The sequence below is a fragment of the Macrotis lagotis genome, chromosome X (assembly GCF_037893015.1).
Source record: "Macrotis lagotis isolate mMagLag1 chromosome X, bilby.v1.9.chrom.fasta, whole genome shotgun sequence".
Lineage (NCBI taxonomy): Eukaryota > Metazoa > Chordata > Mammalia > Peramelemorphia > Peramelidae > Macrotis > Macrotis lagotis.
In genome coordinates this window covers 637,763,690-637,789,313 of record NC_133666.1, presented here as the reverse complement: position 1 = coordinate 637,789,313, position 25,624 = coordinate 637,763,690, and the positions used below count along the sequence as shown (strand labels likewise).

At 42.9% G+C, this 25,624-nt stretch overlaps 3 protein-coding genes across 4 annotated transcripts in view; 1 reads left to right on the top strand and 2 right to left on the bottom strand.

Moving 5' to 3' along the window:
- YJEFN3 (YjeF N-terminal domain containing 3) overlaps positions 1-1,107 on the bottom strand; it is a 40,993-nt gene extending 39,886 nt beyond the window's left edge. For both annotated transcript variants that reach the window (XM_074204215.1, XM_074204217.1), the window contains exon 1: positions 1,020-1,107. The gene's annotated coding sequence lies outside the window, so the exon portion shown is untranslated. The remainder of the gene's footprint in view (positions 1-1,019) is intronic.
- Positions 1,007-23,667, bottom strand: NDUFA13 (NADH:ubiquinone oxidoreductase subunit A13). Its single transcript, XM_074204235.1, has 5 exons — positions 23,179-23,667; positions 15,169-15,247; positions 2,770-2,841; positions 2,087-2,156; positions 1,007-1,179 (listed from the first exon to the last, which is right to left on the bottom strand). The coding sequence occupies exons 1-5, from the start codon at positions 23,270-23,272 to the stop codon at positions 1,060-1,062; spliced, it is 435 nt and encodes a 144-aa protein (XP_074060336.1). The 5' UTR covers positions 23,273-23,667; the 3' UTR covers positions 1,007-1,059.
- Positions 23,668-23,898: 231 nt separating this feature from the next.
- TSSK6 (testis specific serine kinase 6) lies at positions 23,899-25,389 on the top strand. The gene has a single exon (XM_074204234.1). It carries the CDS (start codon positions 24,052-24,054, stop codon positions 24,868-24,870), a length of 819 nt encoding a protein of 272 aa, XP_074060335.1. The 5' UTR covers positions 23,899-24,051; the 3' UTR covers positions 24,871-25,389.
- Positions 25,390-25,624: the final 235 nt, after the last annotated feature.

Sequence of the window (25,624 nt, the reverse complement as noted above, 5' to 3'; positions counted from 1 at the left end):
AGGGACAGCTTTGGGGACTGTAACTGCAGAAGGAAAACAGGACTGAACTGTGGGATTCTCTAAACCAGATCCCAGCTCTGCCCCTAATTCACCAAGTGGCCTTTGGTAAGTCACCTCCCTTTCTGAATCTGTCTGTCCCACTATGAAATAAAAGGATGGCTGAGTTCATTTCTAAACACTCTTCTAACCTGACTCCCATGACTTTCTTGAGCCAGAAGATCTACAGACAGTAAGGTATTCTTCAGAGTAATGCAAACCAAGTAAGCCACAAGCAGGTTTAGAGACCCAGGTTGCTCTACAGCCAGTCCAGTCTCCCCTCCTTTGCCCAAGCTCCATGACAAAAATGCCTAGTTCACTCTTTCCAACATCTAGGGTGCCAGCAGCTGCCTCAGACAGTAGTGAGGCTTCTAGATCTGGAGAAACCCACAAGGGCAGAGAAGAAACTCAGTCCTTCCTCCCCCAACCAGACAAAAGAAAAGGTAATCAATCATCTTATGCAAAGATAGGAGAATAGAGATCATCTTACCCAAAGTGAGGTTTTCCCCCCCTCTCCTCCCCCACCCTCCCAAAAGATTATCAGGGTTGGACATAAAGAGGATTTACTAAAGTATCATCCCTAGTATAGAAGGATAAGAACCTTAGCAGGATGCCAGTGCCTCCCAATTCCTGGACCAGCAGAGAAACAGGAAAACTAAGTTATCCATATTCCATATTCTCCAAAGACAGATAATGAGAACATCAGAAAGATGAGCTAGGAGAGGTAGGGATGGTAGTGATGGGGAAATCTATTTTTTGCTATATCAAGATTTTCATATGGGACAAGGCTGGGTTATCAGTCTATGACTGGGATTGGGGTCACTATGAGTTGTGTTTCATCCAGGGGAAATATTAATGACTCCAGAATTGAATAAATATGGTCCCCTAGGGCAGGAAAGAGGCTCAGGTTTCTACTATAATAGCAAGACATGTCCCTCCCTCTCCTCAAACACACATACACAAACACAGATTTCCAAGTGAACCTTTAATCTCTCCAAGGGATGGACAGGTTTTGGCACACCTTTAGGTGTACCACATGAAGCCATAGTTAGCGTGGACCCGCTCCTCATTGGTCCGGAGACTATACAGCTCACCCAACGTTGGAGGCACCCATCGGGTAGTATGGAAGACAGATTCACCCACCTGAGGAGAAAGAGCTGTTACTGTGAATTCCAACCTCTGTGGAAGATGACTGGCCCCCAATCAAGGGATACCTATATACCTGACTCTACACTTGCCAAACTCAGGCAAATATTACCAGTCCCCAGCCCAAATGGATACCAAATGGAGTCTACACCACAGTGAGTGGACATTCCTACACTCCTGGTTCACCAAGGGTATCCTAACTGGGATATCTCTGAAACTCTGCTGGTTTTGGAGTCAGAGGACATGACTTCAAATCCCAGCTGAGCTGCTCACACCCTGGGGAGCTCATTTATTCTCTCCGGGATAGTGTTTCTTCACCTGTAAAATTGGAGGGAGCAGTTGGAGGACCTCTCTAGTCCTTTCCAGCTCTAAATCTATGATTCTCTGAATCTTACCCAACCCTCAGCCCCACAAACTTCTTAACCTCTCTTCTCTCCTAAGGCTGTTAAGGAAAAAAAAAAAAACATTTTGGGAGTCATGAGCCTTAGTCCTACCATCACCACCAAACTTGCAGGATGATCTTGGACTACCATTTCTCCTTCTCCTCTTTTATAAAATAGTATTAACAGTAACAAACAATATTAACAGAACAGAGTCAGCCTGGGATGCCCTAAAAATACCTTCATTATGTTGTGCATGACTGCACATGTCTAACCTCTAACATACTGCTTCCTATCTCAGGGAATTGGAAGAGCCCTTAGAAGCTGGAATGGAAGAGGTGAAAGGGACCTTTGAACCCAGGATGTCAAGAGCTGGAAGGGAATCTAGAGATCATCTTTTTTGACATCATCATTCTATAAACAAAGACACTCAGTCCCAGAAAGAATAATGGATTTGCCTAGAGCCACAGAGTCAAATAAAGAGACCACTTCTAGATCCTCCCACCCAATTTAAAGGAACCAACCTTCCAGCCAGGAACATCTTTCATGATTATAGCCTCTTCCTCCAGGTTCTCTCTCAACATACGAAGCTTCCTTCAAACAAACAGACAACAGTTAGACTCTATAGCCCAAAACTAACACAGTATTGCTGGTCCCTTTAAATAATCTCTGTGTGGAGAAAAGGGGAGATCTGGTAGAGAAAGGGGCACCTAAACCTGGTCAGCCAGTTTGTCCTCCTACCTGTCCTCAATGGGAAAAATTTCCTTCCTAAGGAAGGCAAGTGGACAGTATCTGGAATCCCTGTTCTCTGGGAGTTCAGAGGGACAGAAAGAATTTTCTTTGTAATTTCCAGTCCCATCTTCATTTTATAGCTATAGCCACACAGAAGGGGAAAAAACAAAACCAGTAAAATCTAGAAGTCTCATGCTAGTTGAAATAAAAATCTCAACTATTTAGATAAATTTAATCAATCACAGGCAAAATAACACATTCAGTCTGAGATAGTACCAAAAGAGAAATCTCTGTGTCAAGGCCAGTCCTTACAATAGCCTTCTTCTGGGTTGTACTGAAGGTATCACACTTCTGGGTCTTTTCTTGTGCCAGGATCCTCCCACAGTCCTGGAGACAACCCCCTCAACCCTCTAGCCATGGTCCTCCTTCTCCCTGGTAAATCCTTCTCCTATCCCCACCTTCAAGAGATTCCTACCTCCGATCCTCCTCTGCCTGCAACAGTGGCATCAATGCAATTCGGGCTTCCAAGTCTTCAATCAGCCACCGTCTACAGCAAATATAAGCAGAGAGTTAGGTGCTAAGGGCTGCCCTGATGTCTCTGAACAGAAGTAAAACTTCCTGTGAGACCTCAGTCCTCTGACTGCTAAAGATACAGCTAGAACCAAGACACACTCCACCCCAGCACCTACAGAATTCTCTCCACCACCCCCCACACCCACCCCGACTCACAAGGAGGAAGTGATGTCACTTAAAAGTGTGGGGTGAAAGAACAATAATTCCAAGTGACTGTAAAACAGTGAAGTCAAAATAGATCCCTGAAATCTCTTCCTGCTCTGCCAGGCACTGATGTGTGTTTCAAGATGCCTTTCAGTTTGTTCCCAGAGAGGCCACCAAAGTGAGCTCTCTCCCTACTTTCCCCATTCTAGATTCTCTCAATTTCCCTGATCTCTGATAGATTATTCCCAGAGAAGGGGAATCCCAGAAAAGAACACACCCTATGCAGATCACTCATGGCTTATCATAGGAATGGTTCCAGGACAAGCACAGCCTATCAATTAAATGAGTGGGACAGCCATGGTCAGAAATACAGAGAAATGGGCTTAGTCCATACACCAAGAGAGTCCATACACCTCAAGAGAGGAACAGGTAGTTTCCAGAGGAGGAATTCCAAGTTATCTATCAATAGTCACATGAAAATATCCTAAAACACTAATAATTAGAGAAATTCAAATTCCATTTAACACCTATGAGATTTTCAAAGTTGACTTAAAAAAAAAGAGAAATGCTGGAGGCATTGTGGAAAAACAGGTACAATAATGTAGTGTTGGTGGAGCTTTCAACTGGATCAGACATTCCAAAAAGAAATTTGGAACTGTACCCAAAAAATTATTTAATTATGCATATCCTTGACCCAGTTATATGCCAAAGAGATCAAAGAATTAGGAAAAGGATTCATACACACAAAATAGGTGGCACTGTGGATAGAATTCCACGACTGGAATCAGGAAGAGCTGAGTTCAAATTTGGCCTCAGACACTTAGTAGTAGCTGTGAGCAAGTCACCTTTTTTAACTCTAAATCCCCATCTGTAATGATAACAACACTTATCCTCCCCCCAGGGCTATTGTAAGGAACAAATGAGACAATAATTGTAAAACACAGTAATACTACTATTAGCCATGTAATTCAAGGAGGCCTAAAACAAAGGGAAAGTTCCCATAAATACAAAAATAGTGCTAATAAGAGTAAAATTTAAAAATATATTTTATACTATTTTTGTCTTTATATCACCTATATCCCCCTCATTCCTCTCAGGAAAAGAAAGATATAAAATAATAAGTTCAATAAAACTAACATATCTTTTTTGCTTTACCAAACTTTTTTTTTTTAGTTCTTGCAAGGCAAAAGGGGTTAAGTGGCTTGTCCAAGGCCACACAGCTAGGTCATTATTAAGTGTCTGAGGCCAGATTTGAACTCAGGTACTCCTGACTCTAGGGCTGGTGCTCTATCCACTGCACCCCCTAGCCACCCCTAACACATCATCTTTTTTTTTTTTTTAAGATTTTTTGTAAGGCAAACGGGGTTAAGTGGCTTGCCCAAGGCCACACAGCTCGGTCATTATTAAGTGTCTGAGGCTGGATTTGAACCCAGGTACTCCTGACTCCAGGGCCGGTGCTTTATCCACTGTGCCACCTAGCCGCCCCTTTAACATACCATCTTGATGATGTTCATCTTTCATTTTCAAAGACCATCACAGAGAGGTGATGCCATCACAAGCATGTGAAACATATCAAAAAATCCTGACATATGTAGATTCCACATCCTTGGACTAATATTTTTAGAATTGATTAACAGTTAGTATCTTCTCATATCTCTTCTTTAAAACCAAATTTGTAGGGGTGGCTAGGTGGCACAGTGGATAGAGCACCGGCCCTGGAGTCAGGAGTACCTGGGTTCAAATGCAGTCTCAGACACTTAATAATGACTGAGCTGTGTGGCCTTGGGCAAGCCACTTAACCCCGTTTGCCTTACAAAAACCTAAAAAAAAAAAAGTCTTAAAAAAACCACCAAATTTGTTCTTTCTACTTTATGATATTCTGTTCTATTATTTTGTAGTGGTTATTCTATTTACATTGTTTGAATTGTTGTGTATACTGTTTGCCTGGCTCAGCTAACTTCATTTTGCACATGTTCATCTAAAACTTCTCATGCTCCTCCATATTCGTCATGTTCACTGTTTCTTAACAGTCCTTTACATTCACATACCACAATTTTGTTTATTCCTCAATCTATTTTGTTTCTAGTTCTTTGCTACCACTAATGCAATATATTTTGGTATTTATGGAGCCTTTTTTGGAGGGGGGGAGGGGGCTTTTTGCAAGGCAATAGGGTTAACTTGCCCAAAGTCACACAGCTAGGTAATTATTAAGTGTCTGAGGCTGGATTTGAATTCTGATCCTCCTACTCCAGGGTTGGTGCTCTATCCACTGTGACACCCAGCTGCCCCAGAGCCTTTCTTTTTGTTAATGACCTCTTTGGGGAATGTCTAGTAGTGAAATCTCTGGGTCAAAGAGTATGGACACTTGAGTCATTTTGTTCATATAATTCCAAACTGCTTTCCAGAAGTTGTACAAAATCAGCTCCACTAACAATACAATGGAGTGCCTGTCTTTTCATAATTCCTCAAACATTGACTATTCCCATTACTTGCATCTTTTAACCAATTTGTATAACTTTTTTTGTAATAGCAAAGTGGAAAGAAAGCAGGTGTGTCCATCAAGTAAGAAATGGCTGAATAAACTGTAATAGTATATTAATATAGCAGAACAATATTAACACCATAAAAATGACAACTATAAAGAATTCAGAGAAACTTGAGATTTGTATGAATTGATATAGAACAAAATAAATCAAACCAAGAGATTAATTTATAAGACTATAATAATGTAGAGGACAATAACAATGAAAGACAAGATCTCTGGTGAATGCAATGTTCAACAACCATTTCAGAAGATTGATAACGAACACTCCCCTTGTTTCTCAATGTCAAGCAATTCTCAACTTTAGGCTTGAAATAAAGCACACACATTTTCAAATATAACCAATATGCTGATTTGTGCTGCTTGACTAAATTCATTTACAACATGGAGTATTCTGCTGAATGGAAAGGAATCAATGGGAAATAACATCAAAACAGAACATTAATAAAATATTTCAAAAGAAAAAACCTATAGCAGACATCTTTAATGTCACATCACTGACATGTACAAAGAATAAAATAAAATAAAGTATCTGATTTTAGTAGAGTAAAATGTAGTCTCCCGGGTTCTTCAACCAAGTTATTTCTCCTGCATATATTTATATTATATAGATTCCTTTACAGATACAAGAGGGATGACTTTGCTCAATGATCCTCTGATTGACAGTGACACATAAAACAAGGTATTACATATAATCAAAGGTTTTCTTCATTGTTTCAGGAAATAACTAGCATAGTCTGAATAGGCAGGTGAATCACCTCCAGGTGATTTCTCTGCAAATGACATTCAGAACTTCATACAGTTAGCATAAATACTGTAGTATTGTAAATGAAATTAACAGTCACCTGAAAGTTCAGTCTAACAATTCACACAAGAAAAAAACAAGTGGATAAAGAAAACTTATAAGTTCAAATGTACAATTAAATGGCAGGTACATATAAAGCATTCTGGATATACACTTCAGACAAAAAAAATGGTCTAGATCCAGAATTACATGGAAAAAGGAAAGCAGGTTACATAGAATATTCCATGATGTTTTCAATGACCCCAAGCTTCCTACCAAAAAGAAAAAAACTATCTATCAGAACACAATAATCTCCCCTATACATTCCCTTCTTTTATTTTTATTTTTTTAATTTATTTTTTTATTCTCATTTTGTACAAATGTTTTTTTACATTAATAAAATATTCTTGTTTACAAGTAAACAAAATACCCCTCCTCCCCCATGAATACAGATAGACTTGCTTGGGCGAAAAAAGTAAAGGGGAGAGAAAAAAATTAAAATAAAAAAAAATAATAGTAATAATTGTAGGTATGGCCAGGTGGCTCAATGGACGAAGCACCAGCCCTGGAGCCAAAAGCACCCGAGCCCATATCCAGCCTCGTAAACCCAACAATCGCCCAGCCATGTAACATGCAAGCCACCCAATCCCCACTGCCCTGCAAAAACCAAAAAGAAGAAAAAAAAAAAGACCCAAAATAAAATAAAATAGTAATAATAGTAGGGGTGGCTGGGTGACAGACAGAGCATTGGCCCTTGAGCCAGGAGCACCTGGGTCCAAATCCGGCCCCAGACACCCAAAGATCACCCTGCTATGCAGCCCCAGGCAGGCCATCCAGCCCCACTTGCCCTGCACCCTCCCCCAAATAATAACAAAAAATGTGCTTGAGTCTTTGTTCCAACACCAACAACTCTGTCATGGGTGGATCTCATTCTTTATGATAAGTCCATCACAAAAGTTACTTCCATATTTTTCCACCGTTGCCACTGCTGATCGCAACTCCCTCCTTTCTTATTTATCCACTACCATGTACTATATTGTCTCTCTCCTTTCACTCTGACTCTGCTGTAGGGTCGTTGACTGGCTCAGCAGACAGATCCCTGGTCCTGGGGCCAAGAAGCCCTGAGCCCCCATACCACCCCTTAGGCCCAGAATCCACCTGGCCCTATGGTCCTGGGTAGGCCTTCTAATCCCAGCCCCTTGCAAGAAGTAAGAAAGAAAATGTGTTATATCTGACCACTCTCCCCCCATGGTCCATCCTCTCCTCCTTTATTCACATCCCCACCCCTTCCCCCTGCTCCCCCCCTCCTTCTTACTCCAGAAATCTATACCCCATTGAGTATATATGCTGCTTCCTCTCCTAGCCACGTCTGATGGGAGCAAAGATTCTCTCATTCCCCCTTGCCTCCCCCCTTCCATATCACTGCAATAGCTCATTGTAATAAAAAAAATCTTATGTGAAATATCTTGGACTATTCCCCCTCTCCTTTTTCTTTCTCCCATTCCATTTCCCTTTTTTTCCTATTGATTCCATTTTTACACCATATTTTATCTTCGAATTCAGCTTTCTCCTGTGCTTCAACTATAAAAGCTCTCTCTACCTGCTCTATTAACTGAGAAGGTTCATATGAGCATTATCAGTGTCATTTTTCTATGCAGGAATACATGCAGTTCATCCTCATTAAGTCCCTCATATTTTCCCCCTCTCCTCCAATCTCCATGCTTCACCTGAGTCCTGTATCTGAAGATCAAACCTTCTGTTCAGCTCTGGCCATTCCAAAAGGAACCTTTGAAATTCCCCTGGTTCATTGAAAGTCCATCTTTTTCCCTGGAAGAGGACATTCAGCCTTGCTGGGTAGTTCATTCATGGCTGCATTCTAAGCTCTCTTGCCTTCCGGTACATTGTATTCCAAGCCCTATGAGCTTCCAATGTAGCTGCTGCTAAGTCCTGTGTGATCCTGACTGCAGCTCCACAATATCTGAACTGTGTCCTTCTGGCTGCTTATAATATTTTCTCTTTGACTTGGGAGTTCTGGAACTTGGCTATAATATTCCTAGGGGTTGGTTTTTTGGGATCTCTTTCTCTGGGGGATCGGTGGATTCTCTCCATTTCTATTTTGCCCTCTGCTTCTAGAATATCAGGACAATTTTCCTGTAGTAATTCTTTGAAAATGATGTCAAGGCTCTTTTCCTAATCATGACTTTCAGGTATTCCAATAATTTTTAAATTATCTTTCCTAAGTCTGTTTTCCATATCAGTTGTTTTTTCAATGAGATATTTTACATTTTCTTCTAATTTTTCATTTTTTTTTGAAGTATTGATTCCTGATTTCTGTTAAATTCATCAATCTCCCTGAATTCTATTCTTTGTCTGAAGGATTTGTTCTCCTCAGAGAGTTTTCTTATCTCTTTTTCCATCTGGCCAATTTTGCTTTTTAAAAAGCATTCTTCTCCTCAATAACTTTTTGAACTGCTTTATCCATTTGACCTAAGCTGGTTTTTAGCATGCTATTTTCTTCAGCATTTTCTTTTTGATTTCCTTGACTAAGCTGCTGACTTCATTTTCATGTTTTTCCTGAATCTCTCTCCTTTCTTTTCCCAGTTTTTCTTCCAACTCCCTCATTTGATTTTCAAAGTCTTTTTTGAGCTCTGTCATAGCTTGAGCCCAATTTCTGTTTTTCTTGGAGTCTTTAGATGCAGGAGCTTGTGCTTCCTCATCTTCAGACTGAGTATTTTGATCCTTCTTGGGCTCATTTGCAAAATATTTCTCAATAGTCTTCCTTTTGTTTCTCTGCTTGCTCATTTTCCCAGCCTGGGCCTGGTTTGGGGGTGCTTCCTGAGCTTTTGGGACACTCCCACAAGGGTCTCAGTGTGTGTGGCTCTGTCCTCCCTCCTGGTCTGTGAATGACCATAAGCGCCCCCCTCTGCCACGGGGCTGAGGTGGGGAGGCCCTGCTGTTCTATGGGGGGGCCCTTGACTGCGATCAGGATTTCAATGTGGTCAGAGCCCCAGAGTCCTGTTCCAGGGGCAGAGGACCGAGCTAGCAGTTTCTCTTTACTCCCCCCCTCAGCTCAATGGGCTCATACCCTGGGGGCTCCTGCTTACCGGCTCTGCCTGCTTCTGTTTCCTGCTCTGGGCTGCAGAAAGACCATGCTGCTTGCTGTGTGCCCTGAGGCCTGGGCTCCATGTGCTCACTCTGGCAGAGGTCCCCTGCTGTTCCCCACTTTGTGCTGGTGCTCCTGAGGGTGCAGCTCAGGAGACTCCCCTGCAGCTGTGAGCTGAGACTCCCAGCGCCCTGGGGCTGCCTCCGGGAGGCTGAAGTTCTTTGGCTCTGGCGGGCCACCCCTCTGGCAGGCCGCCCCTCCGACCCCGGGGAGCAGAGCCTTTCTGCTCTTTTCCAGGTTACCTTGAGTAGGAGAACTGCCTCACTGGGTCCCTTTGTGGGTTCTGTCTCTCGAAAGTTTAGTTAGAGTCCTTAGCTGATGAGTTTTATCAGAGAGCTCCTAAGACTTGATCCCTTCTTGTCGCCATCTGGGCTCCGCCCCTATACATTCCCTTCTAAAAAATAAGTTAGTCAAGCAAAAGAGATTCATTTTGGCTCTATCAGAAAATGTCTTTTGTAGTTCTGATTCAACAGTTTTATCTCAGAAAGTATGAATTAGTATAAGATCCATCATATGGTTAATCTGTTAAAATTATATTTCTTTACAATGTTTTAACTAAAGTAAAAAATTGTTTTTCTAGTTCTACTCATATACTACATCAACTCATGCAAGTTTTCTCAGGTTTCTCATCTTTCATGGTTTCTTATAAAACAATAATATTCTATTATGCTCATATACTATAATTTGTTCAGTCATTCTCTAATTGAGAGGCTCCCTTCTTTGCTTCTATTTCTGTAAGAAAAATTGATGACATAAACATTTTGTCCTTCTGAATAATTTTCCTCTTTCAAAGATATTAATGGTATAGTTCCAAATTGGGAAGCTGCCATTTCAAGTATCTATGGGATTTCCGGGAGTGGAGCCAACATGGCCATGCAAAGGTAAGAAGCTCCTGTAGCTTTTCCCAAAAGAACTTTAAGTCCCTAAACAGACTCTAAAGTGACAGAACTTACTTAAAAAAAAAAAAAAAAGAGTAAAACAAATTCTCAACTCAAGATATTGTGGAGGAACTTCAGTAAAAGTCTATCCCAGGGGCGGCTAGGTGGCACAGTGGATAGAGCCCCGGCCCTGGAGTCAGGAGTACCTGAGTTCAAATCTGGTCTGCCTTGCAAAAACCTAAAAAACAAACAACAAAAAAAAGTCTTATCTCACATGGGGAAAAGGAGAGTATAGGCCAGCACAGGGGCAACACGCAGGATTGTGTTAAGTAATCCTAATGCAGAGAATGAACTACTGGGCACCTAAACACCAAAGGTAATGCCATAGGCAAGCAGTAAGCCAAGGGACAAACTATCAGATCCAATACAAAAAGCTTGGAACTGTGTCCTCTTTGCCCCAGGAGCAGACTTCAAATCAAAGAGAAAAAAAAAATGCAAAATCATATAAGTTACTCTTCTGAGAGGGATGATAAAAGCACCATTCTGGGAAATGAAAAGCAGTGACAAAATGCCCACATATGCAGCCTCAAAGAAATTTTCAAATTGACATCAAATTCAAAAAGCTCTTGGAAGAAGATGAAAAATAAAAACCAAAGAAGAGGGGAAGAAGAAAAATTGGATAAAAATGAGTTATGGAGGAAAATTGACACAAATGGAAAAAAAGAAATTCACTCCTTTTAAAATAAAAATGGCCAAATGGTTGATTAGAAAAATGCAAATTAAAACAATTCTGAGTTACCTCACACCTACCAGATTGGTCAAAATGACAAAAAAGGAAAATGATTAATATTGGAGACAATGAGAAAACTGATACTAATGCACTGTTGGTGGACTTGTGAACTGATCCAACCATTTTGGAGAACAATTTGGAATTATACCCAAAAGGCAATAAAACTGAACATGACCTTTGAGCCAGAGATACTACTACTTGGTCTATATCCCAAAACAATCATAAAAAGGGGAAAAGACCCACATGTACAAAAATATTTATAGCAGCTCTTTTTATAGTGGCAAAGAATCGGAAGTTGAGAAGATGCTCATCAATTGGGGAATGAATAAACAGCTTAAGGTATATGATTCCTACGGAATACAAATAATGAGTGGATGAACTTTGGAAAAACCTAGAAAGACTTGTATGAACTGATACTGAGTGAAACAAGTAGATTCAGGGGAACATAGTACTATTAACAGTAACATTGTGAGATGATCACCTCAGCAGTTCAGTAATTAAGGATAATCCTGAGAGATTTGCTATGGAAAATGTCATCCATATCCAGATAAAAAACTAGAGTCTGAATGCAGAGAGCCAAGCATACTAAATTCACTTTTTTTTTTTTTTAGATTTTTCAAGGCAATGGGGTTAAAGTGGCTTGTCCAAGGCCACACAGCTAGGTAATTATTAAGTGTCTGAGGTCAGATTTGAACTCAGGTACTCCTGACTCCAAGGCCAGTGCTCTATCCACTGTGCCACCTAGCCACCCCTAAATTCACTTTTAAATAATACTTTTATGTTGTTTCTTTCTCTCTCATGATCTTTTTTTCATGTACAACCTATATCAAATTGTTCACTGTCATGAGGAAGGAGAAGGGGAGGGAAGGTGGTAGAAAATTGTGGAACTCAATAGCTTGCAAAAGGACAAATGTTAAAAACTATCTTACCACATAAATGGGGGGAAATAAAAGGGGGGGAAGGAAATGAGTCTTTGAAAACTTAGCAAATGTGATGGCAAAGGTCTACCTCAGAACTTTTGAATAATAAGTTGGGTGTCCTGATCAATGACACAGAGGGAGTCAATAGAGAGAAGTAGTTGTTCTGTAAAAATTTCCATCTTGGCTGTCATGGAAGCAGACTGAGTGGCACTGAAATACAATATCCAATGATTTCTCTCTCATCACACCCAATTTGGAACAAGGTACAACATGGAAACAAAGTAAAGATTGAGGGGAAAATGTAAAACTCAATATCTTTAATAAAAATTTTTAAAAAATCCACCTTCTGCAAAAAAAAAAAAGAAAGAAATACAATATCCAGAATAACAGTATGTCAGCAACAGAAGTCAATGCTATTCTACTGCAGATACCTCACATCCCTGCTCCGGCTACCATGAAATTGTAAACACACTGCTCCACTATTTCTCTTTGTCTCTTTATTTTTTGATTTTAGGTTAATGAGTATAGGAGAAATAATTAACCCATTTTCAACTCTGTGGATTCAACTTGTCAGAAGAACCATAAAAGTTCCAGTAACTACAGCCCACAACCACCTAGTAGTCACAACAACCAAGCCCAGGGAGAAGCCATTCTTGAAAAATAGTCTTGGGGCAGCTAGGTGGCGGCTAGGTGGCATAGTGGATAAAGCACCGGCCCTGGAGTCAGGAGTACCTGGGTTAAATCCGGTCTCAAGACACTTAATAATTATCTAGCTGTGTGGCCTTGGGCAAGCCACTTAACCCCATTTGCCTTGCAAAAACCTTAAAAAAAAAAAAGTCTTAACCCAGCCTAACAAGGTACTTGAAATTAGAAAGGTGTTAGGGGTGGCTAGGTGGCACAGTGAATAGAGCACTGACCTTGGAGTCAGGAGTACCTGGGTTCAAATCCGACCTCAAACACTTAATAATTACCTAGCTGTGTGGCCTTAGCCAAGCCACTTAACCCCATAGCCTTGAAAAATCTAAATAAATAAATAAACAAACAAATAAATAAATAAGAAAGGTGTTAAAAGAAAAGTGTATTTCTGGTTTGGGAAACCAATGATTCTTGATATTTGTTGTTCAGTCATTTTTCGGTTGTAGCTAACTCTTCATGACAATTTTCATGGCAGACACTGGAGTGGTTTGCCATTTCCTCTTCCACACAATAAGCAAACAAGGTTAAGCAACTTGCCCAAAGTCACAGTTAGTGAAATGTCTGAGGCAAGATTTGAACTCAGGAAGGTTAAGTCTTCATGACTATCCACTGTGTTATCTGGCTGCCCCTTATACTGGTTCCTGCTATACTGTCAAACTTTTTGATGTTAAAAAAACAGTAAGGATTGCAGTAAGGAAAAATCTCTTTGGGGGAAGAGTCAATATAATCTATTTGCTGATTAGAGGAGGGTTAAGAACCATGCAGGACCTTGTCACATTGATCTTTCAAAGGCAGACACCATAGTTGGCAGGAGCATCATTAAACAGAAGCAGCTGCCCCATCCTAAGTTAAAAAGACCAATAATAATACCTCTGACAGTTACTGTAACTAACAAAATAGCATCACAGTCCCATGTCCAGATTAATGATGGACCTAGTTCTCAATTTTTAACTTCCCCATAGGGCATTAACTTGTCTGAGGGTTTATTACTATCTTTAATGGGCAATAATATGTCCCACAAATAATTGTAGGCCATGGGAGGCATTCTATTAATCATGACCTCAGAGACCACTCCCCAAAAAATCAGTATAAATGAAGATTCTCTCTGAACCCTCAAGGCTCTTGACCAAGCCAGCCATCCTTCAGTGTATTCCCCATTACTGGATTAATGAATGCTAAGGTTCAATTGTACATGACTCTCTTATGGCAGAACTATTAGTAAACTAGGCAAGATGCCATTTGTCTAGTCTTAATAGTTAGGGACCCTCTGGGCTAACAAAAGAGGCATAGACAAAAGATCTAGGCCCATTATGACAATGTAATAAATCATGAACAGTCCAAAAACAGAACTTTCCTGCATGCTACCCATCTTTTTAAAGGGACTACCTTGCATCACCCAACTCATAATGGATAATGGGTCATTCTAGAGGATGAGTAATAATACAGCCACACATTATCTAATCAGTAGCAACTAGGGGTTTCCTCAGATGACAAGGAAGTCACAACCAATGCTTCAAGTCTTGGTCTTCCAGGGAAACCAACTCAGCCTATGTAAAGCAGTTATCATTCCCAACACACACATTTGTACCCAAGGGATTTTGCTCCAGATCCTATGACTTAGGGAAAATAAGTCTGGGGATAAATGTGTCACAAAGCAAACAACATGAGAGAATATCACTGACAGTTAAATGTCAGATTCGCATCAGTTAGAAGAAATTCACTGTGTTTTCAATGTAAGTCACAGGCAGTTTCTCACAACGTGAGTTACTGATACTGCCTTGGATACAAAGTGCCTAGAGACTGTCTTAACAAACCTGTATGTCCAGGGGTTGCTCCAGACCCCTATCAGGAACCATATACAACAAGCTTACTCTCCCCATGCAGGGGATAAGTCATCAGTCAGCTACATTTGTGTTCCTTATTTCAGGATGACACACTCAGAGAGAAAAACTGATGGAACCTGGGTCCAAATAAATGATTTGGGGCTGTGGATGAAGAAGCCAAAATCTAAGTTGATTGATGGAAGGTCCTTTAGAAATCATCCACCAAATTTCCTCAATTTTTACAAATTTCCTCAATTTACAAAGTAAATAAAGAACAGAAAGGGAAAACAATTTATCCAATGTCATATAAAGTAAGGATTAGGGGGAAAAGGAGGATAGATGAAAACATCAGGAAGGAAGGAGAGAGCAGGTAGCATCTGAAATCAGTAAAGACAGTATAGCTAATGACCATTATAGGGATCTAAGGTCTCACCTCAACATTTTGGCCATCAGATTGTGACATGAGTTTAGCCACAAAGGATCAGTATCTGGCACCTACCAGACAACTTCCCAGAGTGTGCTATATTAACCAGTGCAGGAAAAGGAAGATCAGGACCATACCTTCTTTCTCGGTTCCACTTCATAATGCCCCAGTGGCCAAATAACAGCGTCCCAATGCCAATAGCAAACATGCTATAGCCTGGAAGGGAAAAGAGAGGGAGGGAAGGCATAGAATAGATGATGATCTTCATATTAGAGCCCAAGGCAAACAGTCAAGATGTTTTTGTTGATATGCTTTTGATTAATAAAGGAGGAAGTGTCTAAGAATCAGACATGATAGCTGGGCCCTTAGAACATAAAAAATAAGATCAGAGGAGGACCTATTAGTATAGAAAGGATTTAGAACAGAAAATATGTATCCGTGGAAAACAAGCTCTCAGTATAGAAGGGCCCTTAGAACACCACAGAATATAAAGTCAAGTGAGGACAAGATCTTAATTTAATAATAATTGAAACTAAGATTACACAATTATTTCAATACAATGTCTCTCATTCAATCCTTGTAACTCAATATAGAGAGTCATTTTTTTTTTTGGTCTAGATTTCAGTGTAGAAAACTGGGTACATAAATTCCCTCCAATGAAACAAATGTCATTCATCTGTATTTTAAAATGCCTAAAGCATTAAATACAAAACCTATTAGAATTTGTCAGAGGCAAGATTTGAACCCAGGTCTTGTTGACACCCCCCCCCCCCCCCCCCCCCCCGCCCCAAGCTAAGTTCCTATCCACCCTAACTACCAGACAAAGTACAAATAGTCTCTAGTACAATGGATTAGGAAGCTAGGTGGCAAAGTAAACAAGACAAAAATAATCAGAGAGCCAAGTCAGGAAGATCCAAGTTCAGTCTGACCTCAGATACAAGCTAGACACTTAACCTTTCTCTGCCTCAATTTCCACAACTGTAAAATGAAGATAAAAATAGCAGCTGCCTCAGAAAGTTGTTGTGGGAGCAAATGAGACAATATTTGTAAAGAACCCAGCTTTATAAAATGTATTTAAAGCACAGCTAACACTACATAAAGTTAGTTCTTTATCTTTATCACCATCATTGTTATCAGCAGCCCTCCATGCCTGGAATGCACTCCCACCTTATTGCTATCTCTTGGAATCTTGTTTCCTTCAAAACTCTACTCAAGGAACACCTACAAGAAGTTTTTCCTGATCTCACCAGCTGCTAGTGCCCTCCACCCAAAGCATTCATCCTGAAATTCTCTCTATAAACTTATCTGAGTACATCATCTCCTCCAATAAACTCTAGGGTCTTAGAGGCAGAAGCATTTCATTTTTTTTTTGACTCCATATGCCCATTACCATACCTGGAAACTGAGACAAGCACCTGATAAGTATCTGGAATTTGTAATGGCTGTTTAGCCTGGGTCTCACTCCTGGATCAATGCCAATATTGATCAGAACAGGAACTGAATTAACTAGCTCTTTCTAAGGCTTCTTCATTGCCTCTGGTTTGCGCACAAACCCTCAATGGATTTCAGCACTACTGTAGCACAACCTCAGCTTCAGGTTCCCCCAAAAAATGATGTTACCAGCAGGCATCATACTCCAAACAACAATTGTGTGGGGACTAATTGATCCCTTTTTTAACAAATGAGGAAATAGTTTCAGAGTGGGGGAAGATGAAAACAAATGCATTGAAATAATTCAACATTCCTCCAAGTTGTTAATTCATTACTAATAACTTGGGCTTCAAGGCATTCAAATAGGCCTAATCCCTACCAAATTATATTAAGTGCTTAATTCCTATCACTTCTCTCTTGTACTGATGATAAAGTTTAGGCCACAGAATCCTAGCTACCTTTTTCCTAAGAACTCTTTGAAAAGCTACACATCTAAAACCTGGGATGTGAATCAAACCATATCTAGTTTTTCTGTTTTGAGCACACATTCTGATCTGGGGCAGTCGCTTTCTATACAAGTTTTCACCACATTTCTACTTCAGCAACTAATTCCTCTTACTGATTAGAATTAAGTCCAGAAATACAGTTCAGCTTGCTGTTTTGTCTACCAATTGAAGAATGAAATCATCATTGAGAAGTTAACAAAATTCAGCAGCAGCCCTGCTTCTGGCAGATACATCTGAGACCACCCTATCATTTCAAAAGAACAAGTCCTTCCCTCTCTTCTCCTGTGCAAGAAGAGTACTGTGTATTATTACCCTGACATATTAATTTTCTTCCTCCATTGATCCTCACAAGAATGGCTCTCAAACAAGCTTTTCTTCTCTCTCCTCCAGCTCCTGGATTTCTCCAAGAATATAATTTTTAATATGTGATGCTGCTCTGAATCCTTTTAAAACTAATTCTGTTCTCTCTGAATAAGGTATCTTCTTCCACATCCAAATTTATGTTATGATCTTCATTCACCAAATCTCAATGATACCTTATTGCAGTAAATATTTATCAAGCACTTACTAAGGGGGGGGGTGCCATAGAGAGTAGAGTGTCAGACCAAAAGTCAGGAAAGGAAGGCTCACCAGATTTGGCCTCGGACACTCACTTACTTGCTATGTAACCCTGGACAAGTCACTTACTGCTGTTTGCCTCAATTTCCTCATCTGTAAAATAAAAGCTGGAGAAAGAAATGGCAAATCTCCGCATCTTTGCCAAGAAAACCCTAAATGGAATCACAAATAGTCAGACAAGACTGAAAAAACAACTAAATGGTAAAGTTTTATAGGTAAAAAAAAATTAAAAATCCCTTGCTCCTAAGGAACTTACATTCTACCAAGTTAAACATGCAAAAACATTGGTAAATTTAGCTATTATTGTCATCAGTTGTGTCTGACTCCTTTTGATCCCACATTTGGGGTTTTCATAGCAAAGATATGGAGTGGTCTGCCATTTGTTTCTCCTATTTTACAGATGAGGAAGCTAAGGTAAGCAGGGTTTAAATGACTTGTCTAAGATCACACAGCTAGTAACTGTCTAAGGCCACATTTGAACTCAGGAAGATAAAGTCTTTCAGACTCCAGGCCTGGCACTCTGTCCACTTTCCCTCCTAATTGCACCACGAGTTAAAACAAAGTATATAAAAACAAAACTTACAAAGTAATTTCAAGACTATGCCCAAAAGAGCATACAAGGCAACTAGTTGGTGCAATGGATAGAGTACCAGCCCTGGAGTCAGGAGGACCTGAGTTCAAATCCCGCTCCAGACACTTAATTACCTAGCTGTGTGCCCTTGGACAAATCACTTAACCCCATTGTCTTACAAAAACAAACAAAAAAACAAACAAAAAAAAGGACCAATGCAACCTCTGAATCCCAAAGAAATCATAAAAAAGGGAGAAAGGACCCATGTACAAAAATATTCATTGAAGCTCTTTTTATAGTGGCAAAAAATTGGAAATTGAGGGGATGCTCATCGATTGGAGAATGGCTAAACAAGTTATGGTTTATTAGCGCAACGAAGCATTATTATTCTGTAAGAATTGATGACCAGGTGGAATTCCCAAAAAACAAGATTTACACGAACTGATGCTCAGTGAGTTGAGCAGAACCGGGACAATATTGTATACAATAACAGTAACAGTGTGATGTTGAACTTTGATAAGACTGAGCTCTCCTCAGTAATACAATGATCGGAGACAATTCCAAAAGATTCATGATGGAAAAGGCCATCCACATCCAGAGAAAGCAGATAGAAGCATACTATTTATACTGTGCTTTTGCTTTTCTTTATCCTAGTTCTTCCCTTTGTTCTGATTCTTCTTTAATAATATGACTAATGTGGAAATGTTTCTATAACCCATATCAGATTGCTTGCCATCTAGGGGAGAGAGGGAGTAAAAAATTTATAACTCAAAATCTTACAAAAATAAACGTTGAAAACATGTAATTGGAAAAAAAGTAAAATACTAAAAAAAACTAAACAAAAAAATGAAAAAACTAACAAAGTAATTTCTGGATGGGAGGAATATCAGCAAAATGTGGGAAAAGAAGGCACTGGATCTGAACTTTGAAGGGGGAAACTAGATATTCTAATATATTCTATATATTCTAAGGGTAAAATTTAATAATATTTTAACTGCCTACTATGTGGGAGGCACTGTTGCTAAGCTTTGAGTATCCAGGGACCTCTCCCTGAGAATGGGAGATCCCAAATGCAATGCACTCTCCCCATAAACTCCACAAATGTCCCTTGGGGAAGAAAGAATTTCTAGAAAGTCTATTAGTTGCCAAGGACATGGTACAAATATTCATCTGAGCCTTCCAACAAACCTAGGAAACATGCTATTATCCACATTTTATAATTGAAGCAGACAGGGGATAAGACATTTGCCTGAAAATTACACAGCAGTAAGCATCTGAGGCCAAATATGAACACAGGTCTTCTCCAAACACCTCTGAACCAAAGTTTAATTCATCTATAAAAGGAATTTAACTTATGTAGATCTTTAAAATGCTCCTTTTGAACTCTTACTACCAATGAATAGCCTTAGAAACTGACCCTATCCCTCAAAAAATTATAACTCTCTTCATTTTCAAAATCAAACCATATGAAAAAGCTACACTCCTTGCCTCCAGTTTCACATCACAAAACTACCTTTTGAAGCTTTTCTGAAATAGATGTTCTGCAGGCATCATCAGGACCTAAAGAGAACTTATTCCCTTTTGCCCAAGCACACTTGAATTTACCTATAACTGTAGGGTACTATCATTGTTTCAATCATACAAACTTCAGTGTCATCCTTAACTCCTCACTCTCATTCCACAAGGTCAATTGTCTACCAAACCTTGTCATTTCTTTCTAACTATCTCAGATAGGTCTCCTCCTCTCTACTCATACAACTACCTTCATCATTCAAGTCTTTCATCACCTCTCACCTAGATTTTTGCAATAACTGCCTCCTAATTGTCTCCTTCCCCAAGTTTCTCTGCTCTCCAATCCATCCTCCACAGAGCTGTCAAAATGATTTTCCTTAAGTTCAGATCTGACCAGAACATGCAACTGTGTCCTAAACAGTTTTTTTTTCTTTCTCTTCCCTCCTCAGCCCCGCCACCAAGAGCTCTCTATTACCTGTAGGAGCAAATATTTTCTGTCAACTTTTAAAACTTTTCACAACCAGGACTATCCTACCCTACCTTAAAAATTAAGCACACTTGATGGTCCAGTCAAATTACCTCCAAGATTTGGCAATTAGATCACTGGTAACTTTAGAGAAATATCTGGAGTCAAGAGGGCCAGAATGAAAAGGCATGGGAAGTGGAAAGAAATAGAGGCACCTGGTCTAGATGCCTTAAGGTCTTTAACTGAGTGAGAAAGGAAAGAGAAATACAAGATTAAAGTTAATTGGAGTGGTAGGGACTAGTGAAGGTTTTTTAATAAAGATGGGTTTTTTTTAATAAAGACCAGAGCACAGGCATTAGAGAAAAAGCTTGAAGGTAGTAGTAAAAAGAAAAAGGCTGAAGATTAGAAAGAGAAAGCTGACAAATAAGAAGGCAATTAGCTGGAAGGGACAGGATGGAAACAAGGACACAGGTGGAGGTTAAGCCACATTATCAGAGACTAGAGGAAAGGAAAAGAGAATAAGGAGTGACTTCAGGGAACTTTAAGGAGAAGAGAAGGAACTCACAGCCAATGGCCTCAGTTTTCCAAATACAGAAGCAAGGTTGTTATCAGAAAGAAGAGAGGAGGAAAGTCTGGGAGGCCTGAGCAGAAATGATTTGCTATAGCTTCAAGGAGGATTGTGAAAGGAAATCATTAATAAAAAAAGGACTGCCTTGCTACAGTGAGGACTCAGTTGAGATTAGATTAACAAAAATGTAGTATGCCTAATCAGTACAGTTGCATGGCTCCTCTAGTTCTATTCAGCAGTATGTAAAAGGGAAAAAGGTAAATGATGAGAGGAATAGAGGTCTGGCATTTGGTATGGAATAAGCAATGAAAAGACAGGAAGGCCCAAAGACCAAGGTAATGAAACTAGAATGGTGGCTATGAGTGAAAATAAGAGGAATAGGGCCACACAGTGGACAGAATATATCCAGGAATCAGGAAGATTCATCTTCTGACCTGTTTGTCTCAGTTTCCTCATCTGTAAAATGAGTTGGAGAAGAAAATGGCAAACAACCCAGTATCTATGTCAAGAAAACCTCAAATGGGATCACAAAAATTGGGCATGACTGAAACAACTCAACAAAAAAAAAAAAAAAAAAAAAAAAAAGAATGTGCAGACTGTGGAGGCAGAGTAAAGAATCAGCAAATGATAGATTTTCAGGGCAAGGAAAAGTCAAAAGATCACTCCAAGGTGGAAAACATGGATAACTGAAAGGAATGAATTCTCTTTTAGTCATGCTGATTTTTACAACTTGAAATGTCTTACACAGTAGGTATTAGAGATTCTCAAAATGAGACTAGGGTAGGGATAGGTGGTGCAGTGGAAAGAGCGCCCCCTCCCCCCAGTCAGGAGTACCTGAGTTCAAATCCAGCCTCAGACACTTAATAATTACCTAGCTGTGTGGCCTTGGGCAAGCCACTTAACCCATTTGCCTTGCAAAAAAAAACTTAAAAAAAAGACTAGGGCTAGGGGATTCTAGAAATCATCTGCAAAGACATGACTTACAAAGTCAAATTTACCTCATTATGTTAGGATCTCAATTTCACTGTGCCTGCTAAAGAATCAAATGTCTAATGTTCTTATTGCTGTCTCTCTTATCAATTACTGGTCTTTTCCACATTATGAACAATATAACTCTTTAAGGTTTTCAAATCACTTTACAAATAATATCTCATGTTATTCTCACATGAGTTGAGGAAACAGAATGAGAGGTTAGGGTACTTGCTCAGGGGTCATACAGCAAACAGTCTGAGGTGGGATCTGAACTAGGGTCTTTCTGAATTTAGGTCCCCTGCTCTATCCACTTCACCACCCTCCTTGTCTGTTATACTTCACTAATGGCAGTATTTCCTATAGTAGTAGGTAGTTAACTAGGCACACAGGCAGTAGATAAAAGTGAAAGGAGAAATTCACTGAAGGATGCTGAGATCCTTGGGGCGGATAGGTGTTGCAGTGGATAGAGCACCGGCCCTGGAGTCAGGAGGACCTGAGTCCAAATCCTACCTCAGACACTTAATAATTACCTTAGCTGTGTGGCCTTGGGCAAGTCACTTAACCCCATTGCCTTGCAAAAACCTAAAGAAAAAAAAAGGATGTAGAGATCCGGTAATACCTCAAAGAGAGGGAGATCTTAAGGTATAAAAAAATTTTAATGTAAAATTTAAATAAATATACTATAAAAATATGAATATAAAAAATTTAAAATATAAAAATAAGGCAATGGATTCAAAGTTGCGTGACCTTGAATGTATAGACATATATAATATATACTTACACTTTCTAGGTCTCCGCTTCCAGACCTCACTAGACCCTTTGACCATTCACAGAAAATGGAACGGCTAAACTTTAATTGTGCAAATTTAAAATGCTTTTCACAAACAAAACCAAGTAACTAAGGTTAAAAAGAAAACAATCTTTTTTTTTGGGGGGGGGGGATATTTGCCAATAAAGTTTTCCCATTTGCAAGCTCTATGAAGCCCTGAATCTAATGACCTCTGAGGTCCTTTTCCAGGTGATAAGGTCTAACCAAGGTCCTCGGAATGACCTGTGATCTCCTTCCCACATTCATTTCTGCTTCAAGCCCTCCGGTTGGGACGGGCAAAGCTCTAAGCAAAAGCTTGTCCTCAGTTATGAAACCCCCTCCCCAGGCCGAAGCCCGTCCCATCTCCATTTTAAAGCCCGGGACTCCTCCATCTCCAGGGTCTAGGGGTCCTCGGTTCTCAATGGCCTGAGCTAGCTGGGTGTGCGGCCTGAATGGGAGGGAATGGGGGGGTGCCCTGGTGGCCGCTGGACGTCTCTTTGGGGTGCTCGCGGGTGGGTGGAGCCGGCAGCCAAGCACCGGGGGCCGTCGGGGCCGCTGCCCGCCGCCTCCCGCCGCCTCCCCCCCGGGCCCCTCTTAGTGAATCCGACCGAACGGGGGAGAGCGCGGGGCCAAGTCTCCCGGGGGAGGCCGGCCAGACACCGAGCGCGCCCCGCCACCCCCCGCGAAACACTGACCCGATATCCCCCGGCGGGGCAGGTTCCGCTTGTAATCGATGGGGCCGTAGCCCCCTGGCGGGGGCATGTCCTGCTTCACCTTGGACGCCGCCATCTTTCCGGCCCAAAACACTTCCGGACAGCGGGAACCCTGGATGGAAAAGGCCGGAAGTGGCGTCAAAGGGCGCGAGCACGCTCCGCCATCTTAAGAGTGGCGGAAGCACCCGGAGGAGCGCTTCTTAAAGGAGCGGATGCGCCCGTTGGGTGGGAGGGGGCACACTCTCGGGAGGGGAAGGCCCACCCGTGACAATACTAAGATCTTTTTCAAGTTTGCAAAACACTTTTTCCCCCGATGGATGGGCAGCTCTGTTAACCGGGTCAGGGGTGTCCAAGAATCTCCCGGGAGTTTAGAGCCCTAGGATTTGGAACCGCGGTTGACCTTGACCCCCCCAACCCCAGCGGGGGGTCAAGTTTCCACATCAATAAGACGGGGGGGGGGTCGGCCTAGCGGGCTGGGTCCGGGTCCCGCTGCCGCCGGGGGGCGGGGGGGGGTCCCCATCACCCGACTCTTCGGCGGCGCCCAGCCTCCCCTGGGGTCCCGGCGGGGCTCCGGTTCTGGGCACCCCATCTCTGGCTCGCCAGGGCCCCCCTCCCCACGTCACAAACCGGGCCCCGGCGCGCGGAGGCCAGAAAGGCCGGGGCGCCTCTCCGGAGCCCGTGACGCCCCCGGTCACTTCACAAGGCGGAAATTGTTACCCGGGCGATAAAGGGCGGCTGGGGGGCCCGGGGCAGGAGTGGGCACATGGGGGTCAAGGTCTGTGGGTGCCAAGCGCCATGGGTTAAGCCCCAATTCGAAATTCGGAAAACCCTCCCGACGCTCTCGCCCCGTCCATCATGTCTGGAGACAAACTCTTGAATGAGCTGGGCTACAAGCTGGGCCGCACCATCGGGGAGGGCAGCTACTCCAAAGTCAAGGTGGCCACCTCCAAGAAGTACAAGGGCACGGTGGCCATCAAGGTGGTGGACCGGCGGCGGGCCCCCCCGGACTTTGTCAACAAGTTCCTGCCCCGGGAGCTGTCCATCCTGCGCGGCATCCGCCACCCGCACATCGTGCACGTCTTCGAGTTCATCGAGGTGTGCAACGGCAAGCTGTACATCGTCATGGAAGCGGCGGGCACCGACCTGCTGCAGGTGGTGCAGCGCAGCGGCCACATCCCGTGCGCGCAGGCGCGCGAGCTCTTCGGCCAGATCGTCGGCGCCGTGCGCTACCTGCACGACCACCACCTGGTGCACCGCGACCTCAAGTGCGAGAACGTGCTGCTGAGCCCCGACGAGCGGCGCATCAAGCTCACCGACTTCGGCTTCGGGCGCCAGGCGCACGGCTACCCGGACCTCAGCACCACCTACTGCGGCTCCGCCGCCTATGCCTCGCCCGAGGTGCTCCTGGGCATCCCCTACGACCCCAAGAAGTACGACGTGTGGAGCCTGGGCGTCGTGCTCTACGTCATGGTCACCGGCTGCATGCCCTTCGACGACTCGGACATCGCGGGCCTGCCCCGCCGCCAGAAGCGCGGCGTCCTGTACCCCGACGGCCTCGAGCTGGCAGAGCGCTGCAAGGCGCTCATCGCCGAACTGCTGCAGTTCAGCCCGTCCGCGCGGCCCTCCGCCGGCCAGGTGGCCCGCAACAGCTGGCTGCGCGGCGAGGCTTGCTAGCGCCCACCTCGCGGGGGCCCCCCATCTCCGTCCTCCTCCTCCTCCTCCTCCTCCCCTCCTCCCCTCCTCCCGGGCCACGCGACCCTCACCCCCGACCCCGCGCGCGGGGGGCGGCACGAGGGCGCACCGGCGGGAGAAGAGCGGGAGGGCGCCTGGCCTCGTCCCCTCCGTCCCTTTCCTCCCTTCTCCCCCGCCCTGTCCCCCAATCCGGGGGCGTGCACAGGGGACTGCCCCTCCCTCCCCATGGGACCCACGGGAGTGGGGGCTGGGGCCGGGCGAGGGGCGGGTATGGAAAGGGGCATGTCCAAGATGCTAGGGACAGAGCGAGAAAAAAGGGGGGGGTCCTGCCGCGTAGGGAGCCCGGGGGAAGGGCCGTCGGCACGCCGGGCGGCGCGCAGAGCCCCTACTCGAAGGCGGGGCGCAGCCACGAGACCCGGAGGCGCCCCGTGATGGCCAAGACCGGCGCCGGCCCTCCCTCTACCCTGCTGGACCCGACAATAAACTCGCTCTCTTTAGCAACCCCTGGCTGTGCTCGCGGGATGGGGAGGGGGCGCGGGGGGGAGGGGAGCCACGCATCTGGCCGTTAAACCCCCGGACCTCCGAAGCGGGCCCCTTGCACCTACTTCTGGCTTTTTAGGGTCCTCGCCCCCATCACCACGCCTTCTGGCCGGCCGGGAAGCGGGTTGGGGGCAAAAAAAAAAAAAATAGAAACTCAAGAGCCAGTGGGGGGAAGGGGATGAAAAGGAAGGGTGGG

Bases quoted from the DNA above. Each gene is read 5' to 3' on its own strand.
- NDUFA13 (XM_074204235.1), bottom strand. From the start codon at position 23,272: ATGGCGGCGTCCAAGGTGAAGCAGGACATGCCCCCGCCAGGGGGCTAC. The intron at 15,248-23,178 runs GTCAGTGTTTCG...TTTCCCTTCCAG, and splicing joins GCCCCGCCGGGGGATATCGG to GCTATAGCATGTTTGCTATT. The intron at 2,842-15,168 runs GTATGGTCCTGA...TATTTGCTGTAG, and splicing joins AAGTGGAACCGAGAAAGAAG to ACGGTGGCTGATTGAAGACT.
- TSSK6 (XM_074204234.1), top strand. From the start codon at position 24,052: ATGTCTGGAGACAAACTCTTGAATGAGCTGGGCTACAAGCTGGGCCGC.